General features: G+C 41.7%; 1 protein-coding gene across 3 annotated transcripts in view; it reads right to left on the bottom strand.

Annotated features, from left to right (window-relative positions):
* pdhx (pyruvate dehydrogenase complex component X) overlaps positions 1 to 23931 on the bottom strand; it is a 257707-nt gene that overhangs the window by 28399 nt on the left and 205377 nt on the right. For all 3 annotated transcript variants that reach the window (XM_068045918.1, XM_068045917.1, XM_068045919.1), the window contains 2 exons: positions 18041 to 18099; positions 12833 to 12991 (listed from right to left, as the gene is read on the bottom strand). In XM_068045918.1, coding sequence (XP_067902019.1) covers positions 12833 to 12991; positions 18041 to 18099 — 218 coding nt within the window. The remainder of the gene's footprint in view (positions 1 to 12832; positions 12992 to 18040; positions 18100 to 23931) is intronic.

The following is a 23931-nucleotide window of genomic DNA, read 5'->3' as shown; positions in this document are numbered from 1 at the left end:
GTGTGGGCATTTTAATGATATTCATAGCAAGCTCCTGCAAGATTCCATTTCTTACTAATTTCACAGAACCTGAGTCATATACAATACTGGCTAAGCACAAGTTCTGCCTGCGGCAGAGTTTAACCTATTCAGCAGCAAAATGAATTACACATGTACCTGGTTATGAAAGAAATTGAATGCGAACAGCGATAAAATATTCCACGAAACAGAAAATGATTTAAAGGAACTTTATCACTCAAGATTTCTTGGGATCTGCAGCTCAATGTTGCTGAAAGGAACAAATCCAACAACAACTTGCATTTATATAGTGCCTTTAACACAGCAAAAATTCCTGAAGCTCTTCACAGGAACGTTATTGAGCAAAATCCGACACCGAGCTACATAACAAGATATTAGGATAGACGACCAAGTGCTTGGTCAAAGAGATAAAAGCAAAATACTGCAGATGCTGGAAATCTGAAATAAAAACAAATAATGCTGGAAATACTTAGCAGGTCTGGCAGCATCTGTGGAAAGAGAAGCAGAGTTAACGTTTCAGGTCAGTGACCCTTCATCAGAACTGGGTCAAAGAGGTTGGTTTTAAGGAGCATCCTAAAGGAGAGAAAGGTAGAGAGGTGAAGAGGTTCAGGCAGCCAGTTACAGAGCTTAGGGCCTTGGAGCGATTAAAATGGGGGGGGGGGGGGGGGGCGAAATGTGCAAGAGGCCAGAATTGGAGGAGTGCAGATATCTCAGAGGGTTGCAGGAATGGAGGAGGTCACAGAGATAGGGAGGGGAGAGGCCATGGAGGGATATGAAACAAGGTAGAGAATTTTAAAATTAAGGTGTTGCTTAACTGGTAACTAATGTAGGTCATCGAGTGCAGGACTGATGGATGAATGGGACTTGGTGCGAGTTAGGACTTAGACAGCAGAGTTTTGAATGAGCTTAAGTTTATAGAGGGTAGATGATGAGTGGACAGCCAGGAGTGCATTAGAATAGTCAAGTCTCGAGGTAATGAAGGCAGAGATGAGAGTTTCAGCAGCAGGTGAGCTGAGACAGGGGCGGAGTTGACCGATGGTTTGGAGATGGAAACAGACTGTCGAAGTGATGGTCGGAAATACATCTTGGGGTCAAATACGACACCAAAGTTGTGAAGAGTCTGGCTCACCTTCAGAGAGTTGCCAGGGAGACAGATGGATTTGGTGGCTAGGGAAGGAAGCATGTGGTGGAGGCTGAAGACAATGGCTTCTATATTCCCAATATTTAGTTGGAGGAAATTTCTGCTCATTCAGTATTGGACAAGCAGTCATGAGATACTGGAGGGGTCAAGAGAAGTAGTGGTGAGGTAGCGCTGGGTGTTGTCAGTGGACATGTTCAACTGATGTTGTATTTGCGGATGATGTTGCCAAAGGGCAGCATCTAGATAAGAAATCAGAGGGACCAAGGTAATTATGTGTGAAAAGGAAGAGAAATCATTGCAGATGCTTCTGTGGCTACGACTGGATAGGTAAGAACAGGACCAGGCAAGTACAGTCCCATTCAGCAGGATGTGGGGGAGTTTTAACTGATCAAGAAGTTGTTTCAGAGTTTTCTCCTCTTCCATCTGTGGTTATCATCTCCTCAGGAAGTTAAGCAAGTCGAGGAGTATTCATGGGAGTATAAACACAGTCCAAGGCTCCTCCGATGCAGTTGTGTTGATTGCCAAAATTTTTCCATAAATGACATGCTGAAGTTTCCTATCTCTCAGTTTCTAGCACATTTCTCCTGTCCATTTTATTCAAGTACGTACACTAGTTGACATAGATTTACATGGAGTGAGGGTCTTACTTGACCCTGCTGAACTTGGGAGCGAGGACAGGCAAGAAACCAACCCATATAAATCCGCACATCTGTCTCCAAATCACATCTCTGTGAGCTCATTCTCTGCTGTTATTTTAGTTCATATTGAGAGGCGAGTTGCTTCTTCTAGGCTGGTTGGTGCACTGGGTTTTGCTTTCTGTTTATTTCCTCAGTGAGGAAGTTGAAAAAAAAAATGAAGTCAGCAATTCAGTTAGTTCGGCAACATGTTCCCAACTTTATTTTATTATTTTTCTTCAAATAACATTAAGTTGGCATGAAGTGGGCTTTAGTTATTTAGAATCTGATTGGTCTGCACTATTGTGTGATTACAGACTTACTACAGACAATTAATCTTTTAATATCCACAGACACAAGTGCTAATGGAATATAGGAAATGATAGAAACTGGCATATACTTATTAAGTAAGCTGTATGCAGCACTGCAAAGATTTGAGTTTATATTCTGAGATAAAGCAATGCATAAATATTCTTAGCCAATAGTATTTATGAAAAATGAATTCAGTTCAGCTTTACATAATGTAGAAACCCACTGACAGTAACATCTTTTAACTCCAGCACAGTTGGATATCCAAGTGAAATTAACTCATCACTGTAGGAGCTAGGATGTGGGCAGCACTCCTAAAGTGCTTAACAGGAGTGTAATCAGAGTAAATAAAAACACTCGCTTTAAAGTATAAAACAAAGCAATAAGCCAGGACTGAGGTACACCAATAAGTGTCCCGATAGCGCCCCTCAGATGATTTCAGAACAATCTGTGTGAATACAGCATGCTTATTTAATTACACCACTCTACTGCTTTTTGAAAAGCAATGCATAACTTTACTGTCTTTGGGAAGCATTTCATAACTCACGTGTGAGGTCACAGGTGGGTTTTGTAATCTCCAAAGAGCAGATCAATAACATAAAAACAAAAGCAAAATTCTGGGGATAATGGAAATCTGAAATAAAAACAGAAAATGCTGGAAATACCCAGGACAGGCAGCACCCATGGAGAGAGAAACAGGGTTAATGTTTCAGGTCAATGATTTTTCATAGGACCTTACTGCTGAGTATTTACAGCATTTTCTGTTTTAAATTCAGAACAATAACACACAGTATTTCTGGAGACAAAGTACAAGGTTTTAACATTCATTAAAAAAAAGCACACTTCCTATGACATTGTGTTATGACCAGGTGAGAAAGGGGTCCTGGGGTTCTCTCTCAGCCTATTCCTGGTTTGACCATAACAGGGTTCACTTTTTTAAACACCGTGTTTTTAGCTTCCCCGCAGTGAATTCTTATTCACTGTGCTTCAATTGCAATGGCAAAGAAATCAACCAGACAGGTTTTCTTACATCTAAACAAGAAAGATGTAAGTTTATTAACCTTAAAACTCTAATTCGGTTAAAACTACTAAGAATGTGTGACGCGACCACGCTAGCATGCATATGCGATAAACACACACGCAGATAGAGACAGAAAAGGAAAACGATTCAAGGGGAACGGTTTGAAGCAACAGCTGATGTTCATTCACTGTCCTTTGAGTTTGATGTGTCAGGCAAACTCCCCCCACCTACTAAGACTGAGGCACACATTATTTCACCACATGAACATTAAAACTTAAAGTTGCGAGCCCTGACTGGAAGGACATTTGCATAGTACTAACAGTGTTGGAACAATGGAGACCCAGTCGTCACTTCCCCAGTACACAGAAGTGGTCAGACCAGTTTTAGTCACATGACTAACTGGCTGTTGCAGAGAATTTGAACTTCCAACAAAGGATTTTGAACAGACAGAACACTGTGCGCTCCTGGAACTGAAGCAAGAACAACAGCCTCTCCTGTCTGCCTGCTTCCATCTCCTTCCCACAGAACTGAATCTTGTGAAAACACGTGAAACTCAAAGAGGTAGAGTTTCCTACTTGAACAAGGTTTTAAGACTACTTCACAAACCACTGACCACCTCCAGGTGCGTATCCATTGTCTCTCGAGATAAGGAGGCCCAAAAGAAAAGAAGAAATAAAGAAGGGCCCCAATGAAAGCAAGACGACTTACAAAAAGGACTACAGTGAGCTCGAAGCACCACATCAAGATATTGCCTCAAACTGTTCCACCTGATCTTTTCTTCTCTTTGTTGTTCCTATCTGCATGTATCGCGTGTGCATGCTAGTGTGGGCGTGTCATATATCCGTAGGCGTGAACCGTATTACAGTTTAAGTTTTAAGTTTTAATAAAATTTCATCTTTCTTCTTTAAACCCGAGAAAGCCTGTGTGAATTGGTTTCTTTGTCTTATAATTAGAAAACTGTGAACAAGGATTCACAAAGGGGAGCTCAAGACACAGTGTGTTTAAAATTAAACCCTGTTACACTAAGACCAGGTAAAGATAGCAAAAGACCCCTAGACATATTTCTTACCTGGTCGTAACAGATTTGAAGTCTTTCTTTGCAGTTCACTCTTGCCGTCTTGTTGGGGCCCAGTGCACTTTCAAACTTGTTTCGATGGTTTTCTGTCTTGAGGCTTAATTTCCTTCCAGGGGTCCCTGCCTTTGCGTGAGAGTGAGAGAGAGAGAGAGAGACCTTCCTTCTCTGTTGTCTTCAAATTGCAGTCTGACTCAAACTGTTCTGTGAACACAATTCAAAGCAAACCTGGGCCAGCAGGATAGTCACGTTAACTGCTTTTTAAAAAAAAAAACTCTCCTGCGTTTTTGTGGATTCTCCATCATAGCAGACACCCTCAGTAAGGGGGTGGGGGTGGAATGCTGGCTTTTTACACATTCAGTGTCTGGTGATCAAAATCCATTTGGGTTAGTTGTAAGGGAGCAGTTTCATTGTCTTCTCCAGGCAACTGTCTCTTAGAATACAAATGTTTCCAGCCACTGCTGTAATCTCTATAAACAAGTCAACTTTTCAGTCCAGCAACAGTTTAAAATTAATATTTCATATGACGAAATTAATATGCCTCATTCTTGGCAGGTGGGGTCTTCATGACACCTCCACACCCAGCGGAATGAAATGTGATTTTAGAAGACCATTTCATTAAAAAAGAATGGAGAGAAGAGTAAGTGAAGGAAAACACACATGCATCTCTCTCATTCATTCTCATTCTTTCAGAAATCCTTAAAATTATTACCGCCTGTCTTTTCTTTGTGGTAATGCTGCTTTAAACTGCCCTTTTTGGCATCCCAATAAACATGTGATTTTTGGGGAAATTTATTTGTTTACACATTTCCATGACCGCCTAGGGTGTCTTTGTTCCTGTTGAGGTCTGCAGGGGGAGGGTTAGATTTAATTAGCCCTAAGTTGGAGGTCTGCTCACGAGAGTCAGTAGTGGGTGGATCCATTCTAAACTCTCTTACAGTACTTTGATGAGTCATGCAAGGACTTTTCACGTCGGGGGATGGCTGGTTCCTATTCTCCTGACTGTGGGGGTGTATTCTTTGCTAATCCTCATTTTGCCCTCTTGGGACACTCTGGCTTGCAGGTATTTGTCCAGATGCTACTGCACTCCCCTGCGGCACTTCAACTCGGTGAGGCATAACCCTCACGGTTTCTCTGCCCTCTTGAGGACTTTCTTTGTCTCTGCCAGTTTCTGTAAATGCTGTTAGCAACTCTGGTGGGGTGCTTCTAGTGTCTGCATTTACAAAGGAGGATGTGGGGTCTAATTTTTGAAACATTTCGGGGTTGGCTGACCAGACAGTAGGGGTTTCCATTTGGGATTCCTCTCGGATCTCCTTTAACCTGTCCTCTTTGTCTGTTCTTCCCCTTTCCTCTCTAACCTTTTGCCAGCCTTGTGCCTGCCTGTCCCCTTTTGTTCTTGGCTGGGGTCCCTTACAGTTCACCAGCCCTCTGCTGGAGGGTCCTCCAAACACAGATACAGGACTTAGGGGTGCAGATTTCACTGTAGGTTGTGGTCTGCCTCAACCTGGCACGTGACAACTCCTGCAGTCCTCCACCACATCTTTGTGGAGTTTTGACCAGTCAAACTACTGTCTTATGCGGGCTTTGGTTTTTGGTATACCCACATGTACAGGCACAGTAATCTCATGGGCCACTTTTAATATTTCTCTCAGGTAGCTCTGCGGCACTACTAACTGGTGAACCACTGTCCACTCACTGTCCTCAGATCTGTGAGGAGAATTCCACTTCCTCATCAGTACCTCATTCTTTAAATAATAGCAATCAGGGACTCCCTCTGCTTCACTTTCAGACTGAGCAACCTGTGCTAATTCTCTCAATACTGGGTTAGCTCGCTGAGCCTCAGCTAGGGAAAATCCATTTAATTCATTCCCTGGGTCTTCTAACTTTCCAAAGAAAGTCTCAGACAGACAGACCTCATGGCTATCTGCCTGCAGTGCCAATTCAGTCTCCTGTGGGGGAGCTGGTTTGATCATGGCCTGACTCACTACACATTCAGGGAAACTGCAGGGGACCGGCTCCTGCCACTGCCCTTTCCATCTGACCTCCTGTGGTCTCTCTTTATCTACTGGGGAAGCTATCACCTTCGCCCCCACCAGATCATTACCTAGGAGCAGGTCAACCCTGTCGACAGGCAAATGAGGGACAATCCCTACAGTCACCGGTCCCGTAACTAGGTTGCACGCCAAGTGCACCTGATGTAAAGGTATAGGTGTATACTGCCCTCGAATGCCATTCACCACCATTCTGGTATTTACTGCACTCTCTGGGGGGAAAAAAAAGGATCTAGCAGCCCCTGTGTCCCTGAGGATTACTATGGGCTTGTTTGCCCCACTCGAGAGGTATGGGGTTACTCTCCCTTCAGACACAAAATCCTGATAACCTTCAGGAATCCTATTAAATTTTCCTTCACCTATCAGTACATTTTCTGGGCCTTATTACTGCTGCAGTTAAAGCCACAGCTTGTTCAGCTGTGCTTTCCATCAGGGTCCCTTCCCCTTCACTGAGCAGATGTGCCCTGATTAACCCTACAGGCTTTCCCCGTAGTTTTCAGCAGTAGCTCTCAGATGACCTGCTTTAGTACAATGGAAGCACACAGGTCTCCGGGTTTCACTCCTACTTACAGCACCTTCCTTTTTGGCTGGAGGAGGGTCCCCTGTGTCTCCTGCTTTTCCGTCTCTCCCAGGACTGCTTGGGCTTCTATCACCATCCCACCCTTTGTTCTTTTCGGATTTGTAGGGGTGACTAGGAAAGGTTTTGCCCTGGGGAACCGACTTATAGATGAGAGCAAACTCATCAGCCAGAACTGCGGCTTGCCGGCCTCTATGAAATTTTTGTTCCTCTACATGTGTCTTTATGGATTGGGAGAGAGCTTTTAAATTCCTGTAGCAGAATTACCTCTCTGAGATTTTCTTAGCTGAGCTATACTTTAAGAGCCCTCTAGCACACACAACCACAAGAAAATCAGTATTGAAATCTTTTCTCTTTTTGATTGGATCAATTTGACTTTCCACTTCCAATTTCTCATTTCTCTGGGTCGAATCTGGACGCTAGCCCCCAAATTTCTGTTACGACCAGGTGAGAAAGGGGTTTAGGAGTTCCCTCACAGACTTTCCTGGTTTGACTGTAACAGGGTTTACTTTTTTAAACACTGTGTTTTTAGCTTCCCCTCAGTGAATCCTTGTTCACTGCTCTCCAATTGTAATGGCAAAGAGATCAACCAGACAGGTTTTCTTGGATTTAAACAAGAAAGATGTAAGTTTATTAACCTTAAAACTCTAATTCGGTTAAAACTACTAAGAATATACAACACGGCAACGCTAGCATGCATTCGCGATAAACACACACGCAGATAGAGACAGAGAAGGAAAATGAATCAAGGGGAAAGGTTTGAAGCAATAGCTGGAGTTCATTTACTGTCCTTTGAGTTTGATGTAAAGTCTTTCTTTGCAGTTCAATCTTGCCGTCTCGTTGGGGCCCAGTGCACTTTCAAACTTATTTCGATGGTTTTCTGTCTTGAGGCTTAGTTTCCTTCCAGGGGTCCCTGTCTTTGTGTGAGTTGAGAGACCTTCCTTCTCTGTTGTTTTCAAATTGCAGTCTGACTCAAACTGTTCTGTGAACACAATCCAAAACCAAACCTGGGCCAGGAGGTTAGTCCGTTTAGGTGAATTGGATCAGGGAGCAGTTTCATTGTCTTCTCCAGGCAACTGTCTCTTAGAATGCAAATGTTTCCAGCCACTGCTGTGATCTCTTTAAACAAGTCATCTTTTCAGTCCAGCAACAGTTTAAAATTAATGTTTCATATGATAAAATTAATATGCCTCATTTTTGGCAGATGGGGTCTTCATGACACTTTGCATATCGTAAATGGATATAATGCTCCTGCCCTTATAAAGCATTCATATTCTGTTGACAAGGTGAAGTTTTGTTTAAATTAACTGCCCCTTTAAGGCAACCACATCTATTCGGTTGTTAATTTGTAGAGATAGCCTTAGAGCAATGAGTAGGGCGGAAGCTGGATTGGAGAGACTTGAACAGAGTTTAAATACAGAGCTTTGTCAATGATAAATGGTAACGGCAGCATATTATAAACACAGCTACACTGAATACCCTTCCAGTTTTATTTTGCACAGTGATGCTAACACCAGTGAACTTTACATTTCATTGAATTTCCACTCATGGCGAATTCCTGCTTTACATTCCTAGGTCCATCACGAGTGTAGAAAGTTCCAGATATTCTAATTGTATTGGAAACTCAGTTGCTCAAAATTTGACAACACTCATTAGAAAGGGCAAAGTACAGATCAGTTGGAAAGGTGTCACAGTCACACAGCCATTGTTGGTAGAGACTGCGATAAACGTTTGATGTAGGGGTTCATTAATATAGACTTAAAAACTTCCTGGTCCATAAACAATAACTTTCAGCATCTCCTTGGGTGCATGACCCATTCCCCAAACGGCACCTCATATCCCATATTAAAAATGCCACCTCTCCACTGTACTCAGATAGTAATGCTGAGTGCAGCTCGAGTCATTACACAGGATTTGAGCCACATACAATAAAATAATGGTACATTTACAAAATCTCTGGGCCATAAATGCCACTTAAGAACAGGTTAATTTATTTGTGGAATTGTCCTGCACCAGGATCTATCTTTTTCAGCAACTTGAAAATAAACACTTTTTTTTTTAAGAAATGATACAAATGTACTTGAGGTTTAAAGCACTGAGGTGTTGTCTTTTGTTTTATTAAATGGTTAACAGTGAAGGGTTTAGGTTGGTATGCGTAGATAGCCGAGGCCCTGATGTGGCGATCCTGGATGCTTTGTTTGCTTGTGATGACCACATATTCAGGAAGTGTCTCCAACTGTCTGCACTGAGGTTTAATGTGCCTGTGCTTGAGAAGCATATGGCAACACTGTCGCCCATTCGTGTCATCCTTCAAGCAGAGTGGCATCTGAGAGAGGAAACTGACTGACCAACCATCAGGACTGGAAGAGTGAACATGAAGGCAGTGCGGGGATCACCTCAGAGCAGTCAACTGACAAACGGGTACTGAATACCTGTCAGCAGCAATTTAGTGAGTGGCAACCACAACCAAATCCACAGCACCGTGGTGTAAGTGGGCGCCAATGGAGGAGGAGTGAAGTGTGGAAATGCAGTAGTAATCGAGGATTCCGGAGTCTGGGGAACAGACAGATCCTTCTACAGTCACAATCAAGGGACTAGAACGATACGCATCTCCTAGGAGATCAGGTATGGGATAACATGGAGCAGGTGCAAAAGATGAGAGAGAGGAAAAGGGCACAATGAAAATGTCAAAGCTTATGTTGAACCTAATGACACAGGGAGAAATACTATTGGAGCTCTGCAAAGTGAGTTTCACTAGTTAGGGGATAGATTGAAGAGCAAGATGTCCAGGTCGGTAATCTCAGTATTACTTCCAGTGCCACGTGCTAATCAATTTAGGAACTGGAAGATGAGGAATTCAATGCACAGTTGGAGACATGGTGTATAAGGGAAGGTTTCAGAGTCCTGGCACACTGGGACCAGTTCCAGGGCATGAGTATCCCACAAAGGATGGATGGGTTTCACCTGTACCAGGATGGGATCAATGTCCCTGCTGGGAGAGTAACTGGTGCAATGTAAGGTTTTATACTAATATGGTGGGGGAAAGGAAAATAAAATAGATGAGTAAGCAAACTAAGACTAGAAGGAACAGCGAGATAAGACAGAAAAATGCATCAAAAGGAGGATAGACTAAAATGAGTAAAACTCTCAAACAGACAGAGGGAAGTTCGAGGTATGTGCAGGTAAAATAAAGGTAGGGAAATATTTGGGAAATTATAACCAGAATGTAGTTAGGTTTGATATAAAAATTAAAAAGGAGAAGGAAAACAGTGATGAAGGCATTTGGCAAGGTCAATGGTAAAGGTATTTGTCTGGGGAATATTCAATGGGAAAGGTATTTGTCTGGGGAATAGTCAATGGTAAAGGTATTTGTCTGGGGAATATTCAATGGTAAAGGTATTTGTCTGGGGAATAGTCAATGGTTTTTATTTTATTTATTTATTTATTTTAAAAAATTTGTTTTTTTTAAAGAGATACAGCACTGAAACAGGCCCTTCGGCCCACCGAGTCTGTGCCGACCAACAACCACCCATTTATACTAACCCTACAGCAGTCCCATATTCCCTACCACCTACCTACACTAGGGGTAATTTATAATGGCCAATTTACCTATCACCTGCAAGTCTTTGGCTGTGGGAGGAAACTGGAGCACCCGGCGAAAACCCACGCGGTCACAGGGAGAACTTGCAAACTCCGCACAGGCAGTACCCAGAATTGAACCCGGGTCCCTGGAGCTGTGAGGCTGCGGTGCTAACCACTGCACCACCCTTTGGCTAGGGAATAGTCAATGGTAAAAGCAATTGTCTGGGGAATATTCAATGGTAAAGGTATTTGTCTGGGGAATAGTCAATGGTAAAGGTATTTGTCTGGGGAATAGTCAATGGTAAAGGTATTTGTCTGGGGAATAGTCAATGGTAAAGGTATTTGTCTGGGGAATAGTCAATGGTAAAGGTCTTTGGCTAGGGAATAGTCAATGGTAAAGGTCTTTGGCTAGGGAATAGTCAATGGTAAAGGTCTTTGGCTAGGGAATAGTCAATGGTAAAGGTCTTTGGCGAGGGGACTGTCAACATAAAGGTATAAGATTAAAAAGGGAAGTAGTCCAAATAAACTGAATTGAAAAATTAGTAAAAATGACAAGGTGCAAACAACAGAAAACAGATGATTAGAAATTAGAGAAAATAAGTTAAACTGAGACTTAAAGAAAGAGACATACAAGAAATCAAATGTAATACAACAACAGGAAACAAAGTTGAATGCAACAAATGCAGAGACAAAAAAGTTTAGAAAGGCTGAGGAGGTATAAACCAGAAATCGGCAGGTAACATTGGTTAAGAAAGAATTTTATAATTGCACAAAAAGTTAAAAAAAGTAGACTGATTAGAGAGGAGACATGAAATCTAATGGAGGATAAAAGAATGAATAACAGAGATATTAAATTTATACTTTGCTTTGGTGGTCACAGAAGAGCTAGATGCAGTGAGGATGTTCCCCGATGGCTGGGGAGTCCAGAACCAGGTGTCACAGTCTCAGGATACGGGGGATGCCATTTAGAACCGAGATGAGGAGAAATGTCTTCACTCAGAGTGTGGCGGACCTGTGGAATTCTCTACCGCAGGAGGCAGTGGAGGCCAAGTCATTAAATATATTCAAGAAGGAGAAGGATATATTTATTAATGCCAAAGGGATCATGGGATATGGGGAGAAAGCGGGAACAGGGTACTGAATTAGACAATCAGCCATGATCATTTTTGAATGGTGGAGCAGGCCTGAAGGGCTGAATGGCCTACTCCTGCTCGTTTCTTCTATGTTTTTATGAGTGTATTTGGGGGAATTAAACTATAAGGAAACAGTACTGAACAAATCGGAATTAGTGAGAAGTGCAAAGGCACCAAGGCCTGAGGGCACAGATCCGAGATGCTGAGGTAAATTGAGAAGGAAATAGCAGAGGGTCTGGCCACAATCTGACAAACATTCTTCGATATGGAAGTTGTGCCTGATGACTGGAGGGTTGCCAGTACAAATTTTTCCTCGTTTGGCACTAGATCAGTAATCTCACTCCAAGACCAAATGATGGTTGGTGTGGGAAGCAGAAATTGTCACCTTGGTGCAGTGAGAGGTGCCGCTCTAGTGGAAATTTGACTGTACATCTAACTTGTATTATGCTTGACTCAGGATTATTGATGCTTATCGTGGGTACCTGAAACATGGTATTGCTCCACCACCCAGGATTAACATCCCTCTTCTTGACAAGATTAAGTTTCATCCTTCCAAAACAATAAAATCTCAAACCAATGAAAATACACTTGTAATACCTCATGCAGAATTATCTGATACTATCTTTATTCCATAACTTTTTGTTAATCATTAAATAAAAATTATGTAGATCTTTTCACATAACTGTTTTAACTAAATAACTCCATCATTTGGTAATTTGTCTTCTTGTCATTTTACTCTATTTCCCTGGCTGAGTGGGTTGGCTAGAGATAGACTTCCGAGTACATTGACAATTTTGGACCGTCACCTATGTTTCCCCGCTCAGCACTGCCCCAGGCCATCCCAGCTAAGTACAGGTATCAGAAAGGTTCATTTGCCCTACAAGTTTAGCACTGGTGCAGAGCAATGTTAAACTCATACAGTATAAATAAGAAGTTGAGATATGAAGTGAAGTGGGGTGCAAAACGTTTTGCAAGTGGCCTCAAACCTTGAACAGCTTTGGTACTTGACATCCATTACCCTTCCAAAAGTCAATGCTGCTCTTGGTAAATATTAAAAGAAAGCAACAATCATCCTGTGCTGAATTTCTATCAACTGGTTTTCTTTAGTATGCTAAAATTATTAAGATAATGCATCAATGCCATCTAGAAGGCAGGCTGCTTAGATCACCACGTTAAGATATGTGGTGGTGGAAGGGTTAAATACACTGTGATTTCTGTCACTTCATTCTCACCACAGGGGCCCTCTTCTCCTACCTTGACCATAGTTGAGATTTCCTCTATTCCCTTGGTAGCAGCATCTCGCACGATTGGCGTAACGAGGCCACGTTCCGTAGCAACCGCCACTGCGATGTCAATAGAGCCAAGCTGACGAGGGCCCTCGTTTCTCCAGGTGGAATTCACATCTGGCATTTGCTTGAAAAGAATTTCAGTGAGAGAAAAGGTGAGGGTGTAAGGGGCAGGGTGGGGGCGGAGGGCATGCGAGAGTGGAGAAAAAAAGACACAGCTGTCAGAGAGAGAATTCAAATGCAGATGCAGAGTAAAATGCCTGTGTTAAAAATAGAGACAATTTGCCCTCAGTCGGTTTCTTTGTGGTAGATTCAGTGGCTGTGGAATTATGGTCTAAATCTTTTCATGCTTAATTTTGCATCTAAGGCCTCATTTCCACCCCTTAACTACTGCCAACAGTCTGCTTCTATCTACTCTCTCCTATCCTGAAACATTTCTGCATTGTTCGATAATCTGCATTGTTTTATTGAAAAAGGCCCAGTTTTTCCAAGTCTATTTTAGTATTTATGTTTCCTCACGCCAAGCAGTATTCTAGTGAATACACATTGTACTCTTTAAGCCTCAATATCTTTCCCATAGTTTGAAGCTCAATATTCCACACAATCCTCTAACTGAGGTTTTATTCAGTTTTAAATATGCTCAGCATTCCCTCTTGGCTTTTATATACTATACCTTGTGACCTAGTGTAATGAAACCTAGAATTCCATTTGTTTTGTTTGTCTAAAACAGCCTTATCAACCTACTGTGCTTTCTTTAATATTCTGTGAATCCATGCCCCCAAATCTCTCTTCTTTTCCACAACACCCAGCCTAATTCCATTCTGTATCTGCGTTGTACTGTATTTTTAACCAAAATAAATCACATTATTGATATTAAATTCAATCTGCCACTTTAGCCCATTTCCCATCTTATGACTATCTCTTTGCTATATCTCCTATCATCTGCAAATTTTGACATCACTCCCAATACTGAATCCTGTGGAACATCCAGCCATTTGAAAAATTGCCCTTACCTCTTGCTCTTTATCATCCTCCTAACCAAATTTGAATTTAGTTTGTGATCCTCCCACTAATACCATACCCATTAATCTTTTCCAGTAATCTCTCAGGTAGTATCCTGTCAAAGGATTTCTTGAAGTTCATGTACTCTACATCCACTGCATTTCCCCCATCTACCAGGTCTGTAACTCAAGTAATTCGATAAGGTTTATAAAGCATGAATATTCCCTTTGAAATATGTGTTGGACACTTGTAACTATTTTCTCTTTATCGAGATGTGTGGTAATTTCATCTTTAATTATAGACTCCAAAATTTAAGCTAATTGACCTATCATTATCTGGATTAGCTTTGCTGCCCTTTTAAAAAATGAGCACTATACGAGGCACTATCCAGTCCTCCTGAATACATCCACACTTAGTAGAGCCTTCAAATATAATTTCTAGGGCCTAGGCAAGTTCTTCCCTCAACACCCCCAGGATTCTAAAATGTATCCCATCAGGCCCTGATGCTGTGTCTTCTTTTAGCATAATTTATCAGAAATTTTCTTTTTTCATCATCATATTGCTTATCTCATTCTCAAACAATTCAGAATTCCCATCCTCTCTACTATCCTTCTCTTTGATAAATATCAATGCAAGATACTTAGTAAATATCTCTGATATTTTTGATCAACAAATTGAAAATCCTCTCTTCTCTTGGGTCTCACCTTATTTTAAACAATTCTCTGATATACTTGTAAAATACTTTACTGCTCCTTATGATGTTTTTTGACAAATTTACATTTTGACATTAACCTCTATTTATCCATGGAATCCAAAACTACTGGTAGTTTCCTTTTTTATGGAATCTATTTATTCTGCACCTTCATAATTGGTTTATTAAAAACCTTTCACTGTTGCTCTACATTCCTGTGTGCCAATGTCCACTTTGACCTAACCTCAGCTAGCTTGCTTCATCTTTCTGAAATCTGTCCTAATCCAATCTGGTCTTTTACTTTTTGTCAGAATTTACACTTTCTGGTTGATCTTAAACCTCATCATACTTTTATCACCATCACTTATCTTATCTATCTGACCCATTTCATTACTCAAACAGATATAGTAATTCCTGCACCCTACTGTTTGCAGAAAGAGCCCTGTAAACAATTTTCTCCTTCTCTGATCCATCATTGAGTGGATGATCAAAATCTTTTTGAACCTGACTGCAGATTTCCTCTTCCATTTCCGTCCCATGATTTGGAGGATTGTGACAAGTAATTTTTTTCATCTTTGAGCTCCAACCATATCAACTTTTCCTCTATCCCTTCCTTGTCGACATCACCCCTCTGTACAGTCTTATTCTCTCTTTAACCAATATTGCCACACTGCCTCCTTTCTTATCTACTTCATTAGACCCAAGTATATGTCTTTTTCAATATGTCAACACCTAATGCTTAAATCCCCCACACATCACAGCAATGACACGTCAACGTCCCTTCCTGTGCTGCCATTTTTAGGTTTGGTTAGTTTAGTCTATGCCAATGTTTATATTACTTTCCTGTAACATCAGCTGGTTTGCTTAACACCTCCCTCCCATTCTGCACTGAAGTCCCATGCCGGCCAAATTCCCATTTTAGAAATCCTTACTTTCACTCCGTTCCCACCTCACTCCATTAGCCAGCAAGATGCAATTACATGCTCCTCCATAACAAATTACTTACTTTTTGAGTGTAATTTAATAATACCACCTTGTTGCATGGCAGCAGTTATAAAAAGAAGCTCATTATTAAGATCCCTTTAACCACAAATACTTTTGATTTATTTTTCAATTAGGCAAGCATTTTATTCTTCTTTACTGGGTCTCCTTGTATGTTACTCACCTCCAGTTGCATACACATTTTACATATGGGCGTACTTGCAAGAAAATGGAGAAGTTATGCTGCTCTGTAAAATCTGACCTGTACAGAATCATCTGCTTACTTTGGGGAACTAGAATATTTAGTCACTCACCATTATTTTAACAGCTCATTAGTATAACCTTCCTCAGGGCACAACTATAGCATGTGCTTCGCTTTTAAAATCTATGCAATGCCATTTGTTTGCTGCCTTTCAGGGCACAGAATGTTTTGGTATGTGATGCAAATATAGCCTGAACCTATATTGAAAGAAACTGATTTGTATTGCACTTCATGAGATATCCAATTTGAATTTTGTAATGTATTTTTACAAATGTTATAAATAAAGTTTATCATTTGTGGAAAAAAAAGTCTTTCAGGGTTGGCACAGATAGCTTCCTGCTTACAAGACAGACAGAATGGAAAATGAAGAGTAGTAGCCCTGATAGTAAAGAATGACATAAGGACAGTAGTGAGAAAGGATATTGGTTCAGAAGATCAGGAAGTAGAATCAGTATGGGTGGAGATTAGGAATAGTAAGGGTCGGAAAATGCTGGTGGGAGTAGTTTACAGTTCCCTTAACAGCAGTTACACTGTTGGACATAGCATTAAGAAAGCAATTATTGGAGCTTGTAATAAATACAATGTAACAATTACGGTGGACTTTAATCTTAATGTAGACTGGACCATCAAGATGGTAAAGGTGGTTTGGAAGATGAGTTTGTAGAATGCTTTTGTGACATTCCTGGAACAATACTTTGTGGAACTAAACTAGCAATAAAGCTATTTTAGATCTAGTACTGTGCAATGAGGCAGGGTTAATTAGTAATCTCACAGAAAAAGATACGCTGGGAAAAAGTGATAATACAATTGAATTCCATATTAGGTTTGAAAGCGACATACTCTAGACCCAAACATGAACCTTAAGCTTTAACAAAATGAATTACTTAGGTATGAGGGGACAGCTGGCTAAGGTTGATTGGGTCATTAGACTAAAAGATATGGTGGTAAAAGGTGTGAAAGTTGTAAATGTTGATATTCAGAAGGACTTGGGTGTACTTGTACAAGAAACAGAGAACGTTAGCATGCAGGTACAACAAGCAATTAGGAAGGCAAATGCATGTTAGCCTTTATTGCAAGGAGATTGAAGTACATGAATACAGAGGTTTTGCTACAATTGCATAAGGCTTTGGTGAGACCACACCTGGAGTACTGCGCGCAGTTTTGGTCTCCATATTTAAGGAAGGATATATTTAGGTTGGAGGCGGCACTATGGAGATTCACTAGATTGGTCCCTGGGATGTGAGGATTGTCCTATGATGAGAAGCTGAGTAAATTGGATTTATATTCTCTGGAATTTAGAAGAATCAGAGGTGATCTCATTGAAAAGTACAAGATTCTGAAGGGGCCTTGACATGGTAGACAGAGAGGTTGCTTCCTCTGGCTGGGGAATCTAGAACATGGCGGGGCCACAATCACAAGATAAGGGACCCATCATTTAGTACTGAGATGAGGAGAAATTTCTTCATTCTAAGGGTTGTGACTCTTTGAAATTCTCTACCCCAGGGATTGTGGATGCTCCATCGTTGAATACATCTAAGGCTGGGATAGACAGATTTTTGCCTCTCAGGGGATCAAGGAAGATGGGGAGTGGGTAGGAAAGTGGAGTTGAAGCCGAAGATCCACCATCATTATACTGAATGGCGGAGCAGGCTCGACAGGCCATTTGGTCTACTTCTGTTCCTATCTCTTATGTTCTTAAGGTGTCAATTATTGAGGCTAGCTGTTGTTCGACCAATTGTTTAAGGCACAAAGAAAAAATCTACAAATGTAAGCAGTCTGAAGTAAGAGAAGATGTTGGAAACACACAGCAGATTGGCCAGCATTGTTCATGAGAGAGAACAGCAGGATCAACCTTCCTGGGCCACATTCTTCGTTGGAACTCATGAGCTTTGACCTCTCTGTTTGCTCCATGGATAATGACTGACCTGCTGTGTATTTCCAGCATTCTCTGCTCTTGTTTCTGTTATTTTGTAGGTTGAGTCAGGGTTTGAAACACAGAGTGGCAATATCTTAACTGTATACCCCTCATTCCTAGGAAAGCAGGGTCACAGCTCATGTACATGTACGTATTGGCATTGTAACTGGTCCTATCAGCTCTACGTTATTCAACTCATGTCTCTGGGCTCGGGGGCATCAGTTTACTCTAGTCAGGTCCATGATGAGACTCTGAATGACATTACGATTGCTGATGTGAAGTGAGTCTTTTAAACTGTATTATTCCTCTTTCAGAGTCCACTTACTTTCAGTGTGACAGCAGCTGCCTTGATAATGAAATCATTCACTGAGACCTTGATATCATCTAAAACAAAACACAATAAAAAGCAATGAGACTGGAGGGGTTTAACTGTGACAGAAATGCAGCTTTTCATTAGTTCATTGTTTTAAAAAAGGGCAGTGGAATGCTAATGTCATTCTGACAATCCTGCACAGACCCCTCCTCTGTTGCTGCAAATAGTATCCTGGCAGATGTAATATACATTCGGCTTTCTGAGGATTAAGGACATTACTGTGCTAAAGTTTCTACGCAATTAGTTGAGTTACAATCTGTGAACCAACATTAGTGTGAACGAAGGCACTTGTGATATATTCAAATTTTGTTCAAATTGTACAATATTTTTCAAAAAATATTTATGGGAAAAATAATATTTGCAGATGCTTCAAAACCACTAAAAAAACACTTTGTAGTTCAGATAGGTCTCTGGTCAGGATATAGTGAAAATAACTGTTCCTTAATGCAGGCTGAAGATACACATATTTATATCATAGATCTGAGCTCCATAGTGTAAGCATGTCTTCTGTGCTTTACTGCAGTAAATGAAGTCCTTCTGCTCATCTGCCAGCTGGATTACTCACTTTCTTCCCAGTTTCTGTGTTTTCCCTGAGCTTTCTCACTTCACTGCCCTCCATTCGGGCTTTATTTTACAGAGCTCGCTGATGGAAGTGATTCTCTCACTTTGTTTACCTCTGGGAGGCGCCTTCCAATGTTTTGGGAAAGGATCTATCCTGAACAGCAATTCCTCAGTTGTCAGTCATATTGAATACTTTCCTTGTTCCCAGAGCTCAAAGAGTTTACCCAGTAATCCATGTGCTGCACAGGCCAAGATGGACACTTGTTTGATCCCTGTCTGTACTGAGGTACCTTACCTCAACCAGCACAACGACAGGGCACAACATGTGTTCAGGAGTGCAAACATCAACTAAACTGATCCCTTTGGGCTTCAATCCAGTTAGGAAAAGTTGGAAATCCACTTGAGTTACAGCATGGTAACAGGCATTTGGCCCAACCAGTCCATGTCAGCGTTTACCCTCCATCTTCTTTGACTTTCATGTGCTTATCTGACCATTCTTCCCAATATACATTAGTAGGAATGGGTGAGGGTGGGGGAAGCGGGTGGTGGGGAAGAGAGAAAATGGAACAACCAATAACTGTTTGGCATGGTGGATGAATGCTGAACATTAGGTGGTTCCTGAAGCACACTCAAATCTGAACTTTTAGAATAGCAACTTGTATTTGTTTAGCACCTCTAATTTAATGACGTTCCAAAGGCATTTGAAAGAGGAGAAATGGACATTCAACAGTATGAATAGACTTATAAGAACAGGAGAAATAGGAACAGGAGCAGGCTATTCAGCCCCTCAAGCCTACTCCGCCATTCAATAAGATCATGGCTGTGCTGATTGTTGTCTTAATTCCACTTTCCTGTCTGCCCCAATAACCTTTGACTCCCTTGTCAATCAAAAAACTCTGTCTAACTCCACCTTGAATATATTCAATGTCGTAGCTGGGGAAGAGAATGTCAAAGATTAACAACCTTCAGAGAAGAAATTCTCCTCATATCCGTCCTAAATGGGAGACCCCTTAATTTGAAATTGTGCCCCCTAGTTTGAGACTCCCCATGAGGGGAAACATCCTCTCAGCATCTACCTTGTAAAGGCCCCTCAGAATCTTATATGTTTCAATAAGATCACCTCTCAATCCTCTAAACTCCAATGAGTATAGGCCGAACCCGCTAAACCTTTCCTGATAAGACAAACTCCTCATCCCAGGAATCAGCCGAGTGAACATTCAAGTATGGCCCTCCTTAAATAACGTGACCAAAACTATACACGTCACTCTAGATGTGCTCTCACCAATGCCCTGTACAGTTGTAGCAAGACTTCCCTACTTTTATACCTCATCCCCACTGCAATAAAGGTCAAGGGCGGAATTTTACGGCTCCCAAACAAGCGGTCTGGTGTCGGGGGATGGCGTAAAATAGAGTGGGGAGGTGGGAGATGGGGGGGCTAGGGGGCTGTTCCCGATCCCTCCCTCCCCTGCTGCAATTTTAAGCGGGGTAGTGGCGGCGAGAAATGGCTCGCATGCCCCAGGCCAATCAAAGCCCTCAAGTGGCCAATTAACTGGCACTCAAGGGCCTCCTCCCATCGCCGCAGGTATTTTACTCTCGGCAGCCGGCCGGATGGTGAAAGCCTCATGAACCCCGCCTGGTAAAACCAGGTAGCCTCCTTGTGGGCTGGGGGTGGGGCCCTCCTGATCGGGCAGAGGGGTTTAGGGAAAGAGTAGGGCAAAGATGACTGAAGGTTCTGCCATGAATGGTGGTGTTCAGATGCACAGGAGGACTGAATAGCACAGGCTGGATTGAAAAGCTAGAGGAGATTGCGGAGGTTAGGTGAGGCTGAAAAGAGATTTATAAATGAAGAAAATGACGTTAAACCTGCCCTGTTAGGGTATAGGGAATCTACAGAGGTTGGCTAGACTGGGGGTGATTATTGAGTTGGATGTAGTGTGGGACAGGCTCTTGGTAGTAGAGTTTGGACAAGTTCACGCTTATGTAGACTGGTAGAGCTCTGGAGGCTTGCAAGAAGAGTGGTAGAGAAGTCAAGTCTGGAGATAAAATCATGGTGAGGGTTTTGTCGCTGTGAATTAAGGGTGGAGTTAGTGCACTCTGTGGAACTGGAAGCATGCAGTCTGAATGATGGATTGTATTTAGGGCTTGAAGCTCAGCTCAGAGTTAAACAGAACATTTGGGTTATGCACAGTCTAGCTCAAACTGAGCGATTAGACAGGAAGGGGAATGAAGTCGGGGATAGGGTAGAGGTGTCCAAGCTTTTGTCTTCATAGATGGCATGGATATGTATTGAGGAGCCTCCCTGATTGCAAGTGAAGCTGAGAGCCATTTTCCCATTAATTTACATAGATGTCAAGTTTTGAATCTACAGAATTTAACATTTATCCAGCAATGACGTCACACTGCTGAGAACAGCCTGTACCAAACCTCCAGGCCCATGCAATTCCAAAAGGACTAACTGGAAAGTAAGAAATATATAGAATTAAATAGCATAAATAGAACCAAGTTGCCTGGGTGTCAAGGCTTAGGAGTGGATATAGCCCAGGTACTGCAGCTTGGACATACCTGGGCCAGGGTACAGAAATTTTGGTGGTAACCAAACAGATGGCTTGGACTGGTCACTTTTAAGTTGGAGAAAGTTCCAGCTTATCTAAGGCTTGATGTCAGACAACAATCTGATAGTAGTATTTATGATGAAAGGTCACTGACCAGAAATGTTAACTCTGCTTCTCTCCCCACAGATGCTGCCAGACCTGCTGAGTATTTCCAGCACTTTTTGTTTTTATTTAATCTGATAGTAGAGTTGTGGCCATGTAGTATAGTGGAGGTACAGCTGGGTGTCATCAGCAAACATGTGGAAGCTGACCCATTCCCGTGGATAGTGTTATTGAAAGGTAATATATAAATGAGGAATAGAAGGTAGGCGAAGGATTGGCTCTGGGGTGCACTCAAAGTGACTGTGCAGGGGTAGGAAAAACATACGAGGAGGGTTAGGCAGCAAAGAATTTGTATTTATCGAACACCATTGACAACCTCAGGACATCCCAAAGCACCTCACTGCCAATTAAGCACTTTTGAAATCTCGTCACTGTTATAATGTAGAGAAACGTGGCAGCCAATTTATGTAAAGCAATGTCCCACAAACAGCAGTGAGATAAATGTTTTCAGTGATGCTGGTTCAGCTATAAATGGTTGGCCAGGACACCAGGAGAACTCCCTCGATCTTCTTTGAAATAATGCCATGGGATTTTTTTTTTTTTTTACATCCACCTAACAGGTTTATCTCATCCAAAAGACAGCACGTCCGCCAATGCAGCACTCCCTCAGCACCACACTCGAGCGTCTGGATGGAACCTGCAGCCCTCTGACTTTTAGGCAAGAGAACTACCACCAGCCAAGAGAGACAAACAGTGTTGTGTAAGAGAAATAATTTCAGATGCCAGTTGAAGCACGTGAGTAAAAATCAGCCTTCACCAGTGGAACCTAAATTTGATGCTTAACTAAATAGAGTCAGAGAGTCATTTTTGACACGCAAGGAGGCCATTTGGCCCATCGAGTCCATGCCAGTCCATAAAGCAATCCAGTCAGTTCCATTCCCCCGTTCTATCCCCTAGCCTGTTTCCTTCAAATGTACATCCAATTTCCTTTTGAAATCACTGATTGTCTCCGCTTCCACCACCCACGTAGGTAGCCAGTTCCAGGTTATTACCATTTGCTGCATAAAGTAGTTCTCTCTCACATCACCACTGCATCTCTTGCCCAAAACCTTCAATCTTTGTCGCCTAGTTCTTGTACCATCAGCTAATGGGAACAGTTCTTTGTCTATCTTATAAAACCTGTACACCTCTATCAAATGTCCCTGTAAACTCCTTTGGTCCAAGGAGAACAACCCCAGCTTCTCCAACCTAACCATGAACTAAACTCATTCATCCCTAGAACCATTCTGGAAAATCTCTTCTGTATCCTCTCAAGGACTCTCATATCCTTCCTAAAGTGTGGTGACCAGAAGTGGATGCAATACTGTAGTTGTGTCCTAACCAGAGCTTTATAAAGTTTCAGCATAATCTCCCTGCTTTTGTACTCGATGCCTCTATTTATGAAGTCCAAGATCCCTTATGCTTTGTTGACCACTCTCTCAATATGGCCTGCCACCTTCAAACATCTATGCAAATGAACCCCCAGGTCTTAGAACTGCGCCATTGAGTCTATATGACCTTTCCCCATCTCTTCTGTCAAAATGCAACACCTTACACTTCTCGTAATTAAATTCCATTTGACTGCCCATTCTGCTAGCCTATTTATGTTCTTTTGCAATCAATTTGTAACCTCCTCACTGTTTGTCACTCCTCCAAGTTTGGTATCATCAGCAAATTTCAAAATTTTACTCTCTATTTAAATCTCCAATTTATTTATATACATCAAAAAAAGCAGTGACCTTTGGAGAGCACCACTGTCTACCATCCTCCAGTCTGAAATATAACCATTTACCACAACTTGCTGTTTTCTGTCCTTAAGCCAATCTTTTATCCAAGCTGACTCTGACCCTCCCATTCCATGAGCCTTAATTTTGGTAACCAGCCTTTTATGTGTACTTTGTCAAACAATTTCTTAATATCCAAATAGACAATATCCACTGCATCAACCTTCTCAGTCACTACATCAAAAAAATCAATTAGATTATTCCAGCATGATCTGTCTTTCACAAATCCGTGCTGGCTCAAACCTCCCCAAGTGCCTGTTGATTTTGTTCCTGATTATTGTTTCCAAAAGTTTACCCACCATTGATGAAGAGTGGAAGATTATAGTAAGCCCTTCGGTTATCTTCACCCACATTTCCTTTAGCAAGTTTGGATGAAAGACATCCGGACCGGGTGACTTATTCATTCTAAGCATAGCCAGCCTTTCCAGTATCTTCTGCCTCTCAATTTTCACCCCAACCATTGCCTCTACTATCTCCACTTCGACTGATATTTTGTCAGCATCCTCTTCCTTAGTAAATACCAATACAAAGTACTCATTAAGTATTCGAGCTGTACCTTGTGCCTCTAAACATATATCACCTTCTTTGTCCCTAATACGCTCCACTCCACCTCTTACTACCCGCTTACAATTTATATGCCATTAGAAAATTTTTGTTTTCTCTTTTCTGTTGACTGCCATTCTGTTCTTATGTTCTCTCTTTGCCAGGCTTATTTTCTTCTTCACTTCTCCTCTCAATTTAATGTAATTGACTTGGTGCTCACTTGACATGCATCATACACCCTCTTTTCTGTTTCATCATATTC

This window comes from Heterodontus francisci, chromosome 14, assembly GCF_036365525.1.
Source record: "Heterodontus francisci isolate sHetFra1 chromosome 14, sHetFra1.hap1, whole genome shotgun sequence".
NCBI lineage: Eukaryota > Metazoa > Chordata > Chondrichthyes > Heterodontiformes > Heterodontidae > Heterodontus > Heterodontus francisci.
The sequence above is the reverse complement of the archived record's forward strand: the minus strand, read 5'-3'. Positions and strand labels throughout refer to the sequence as shown.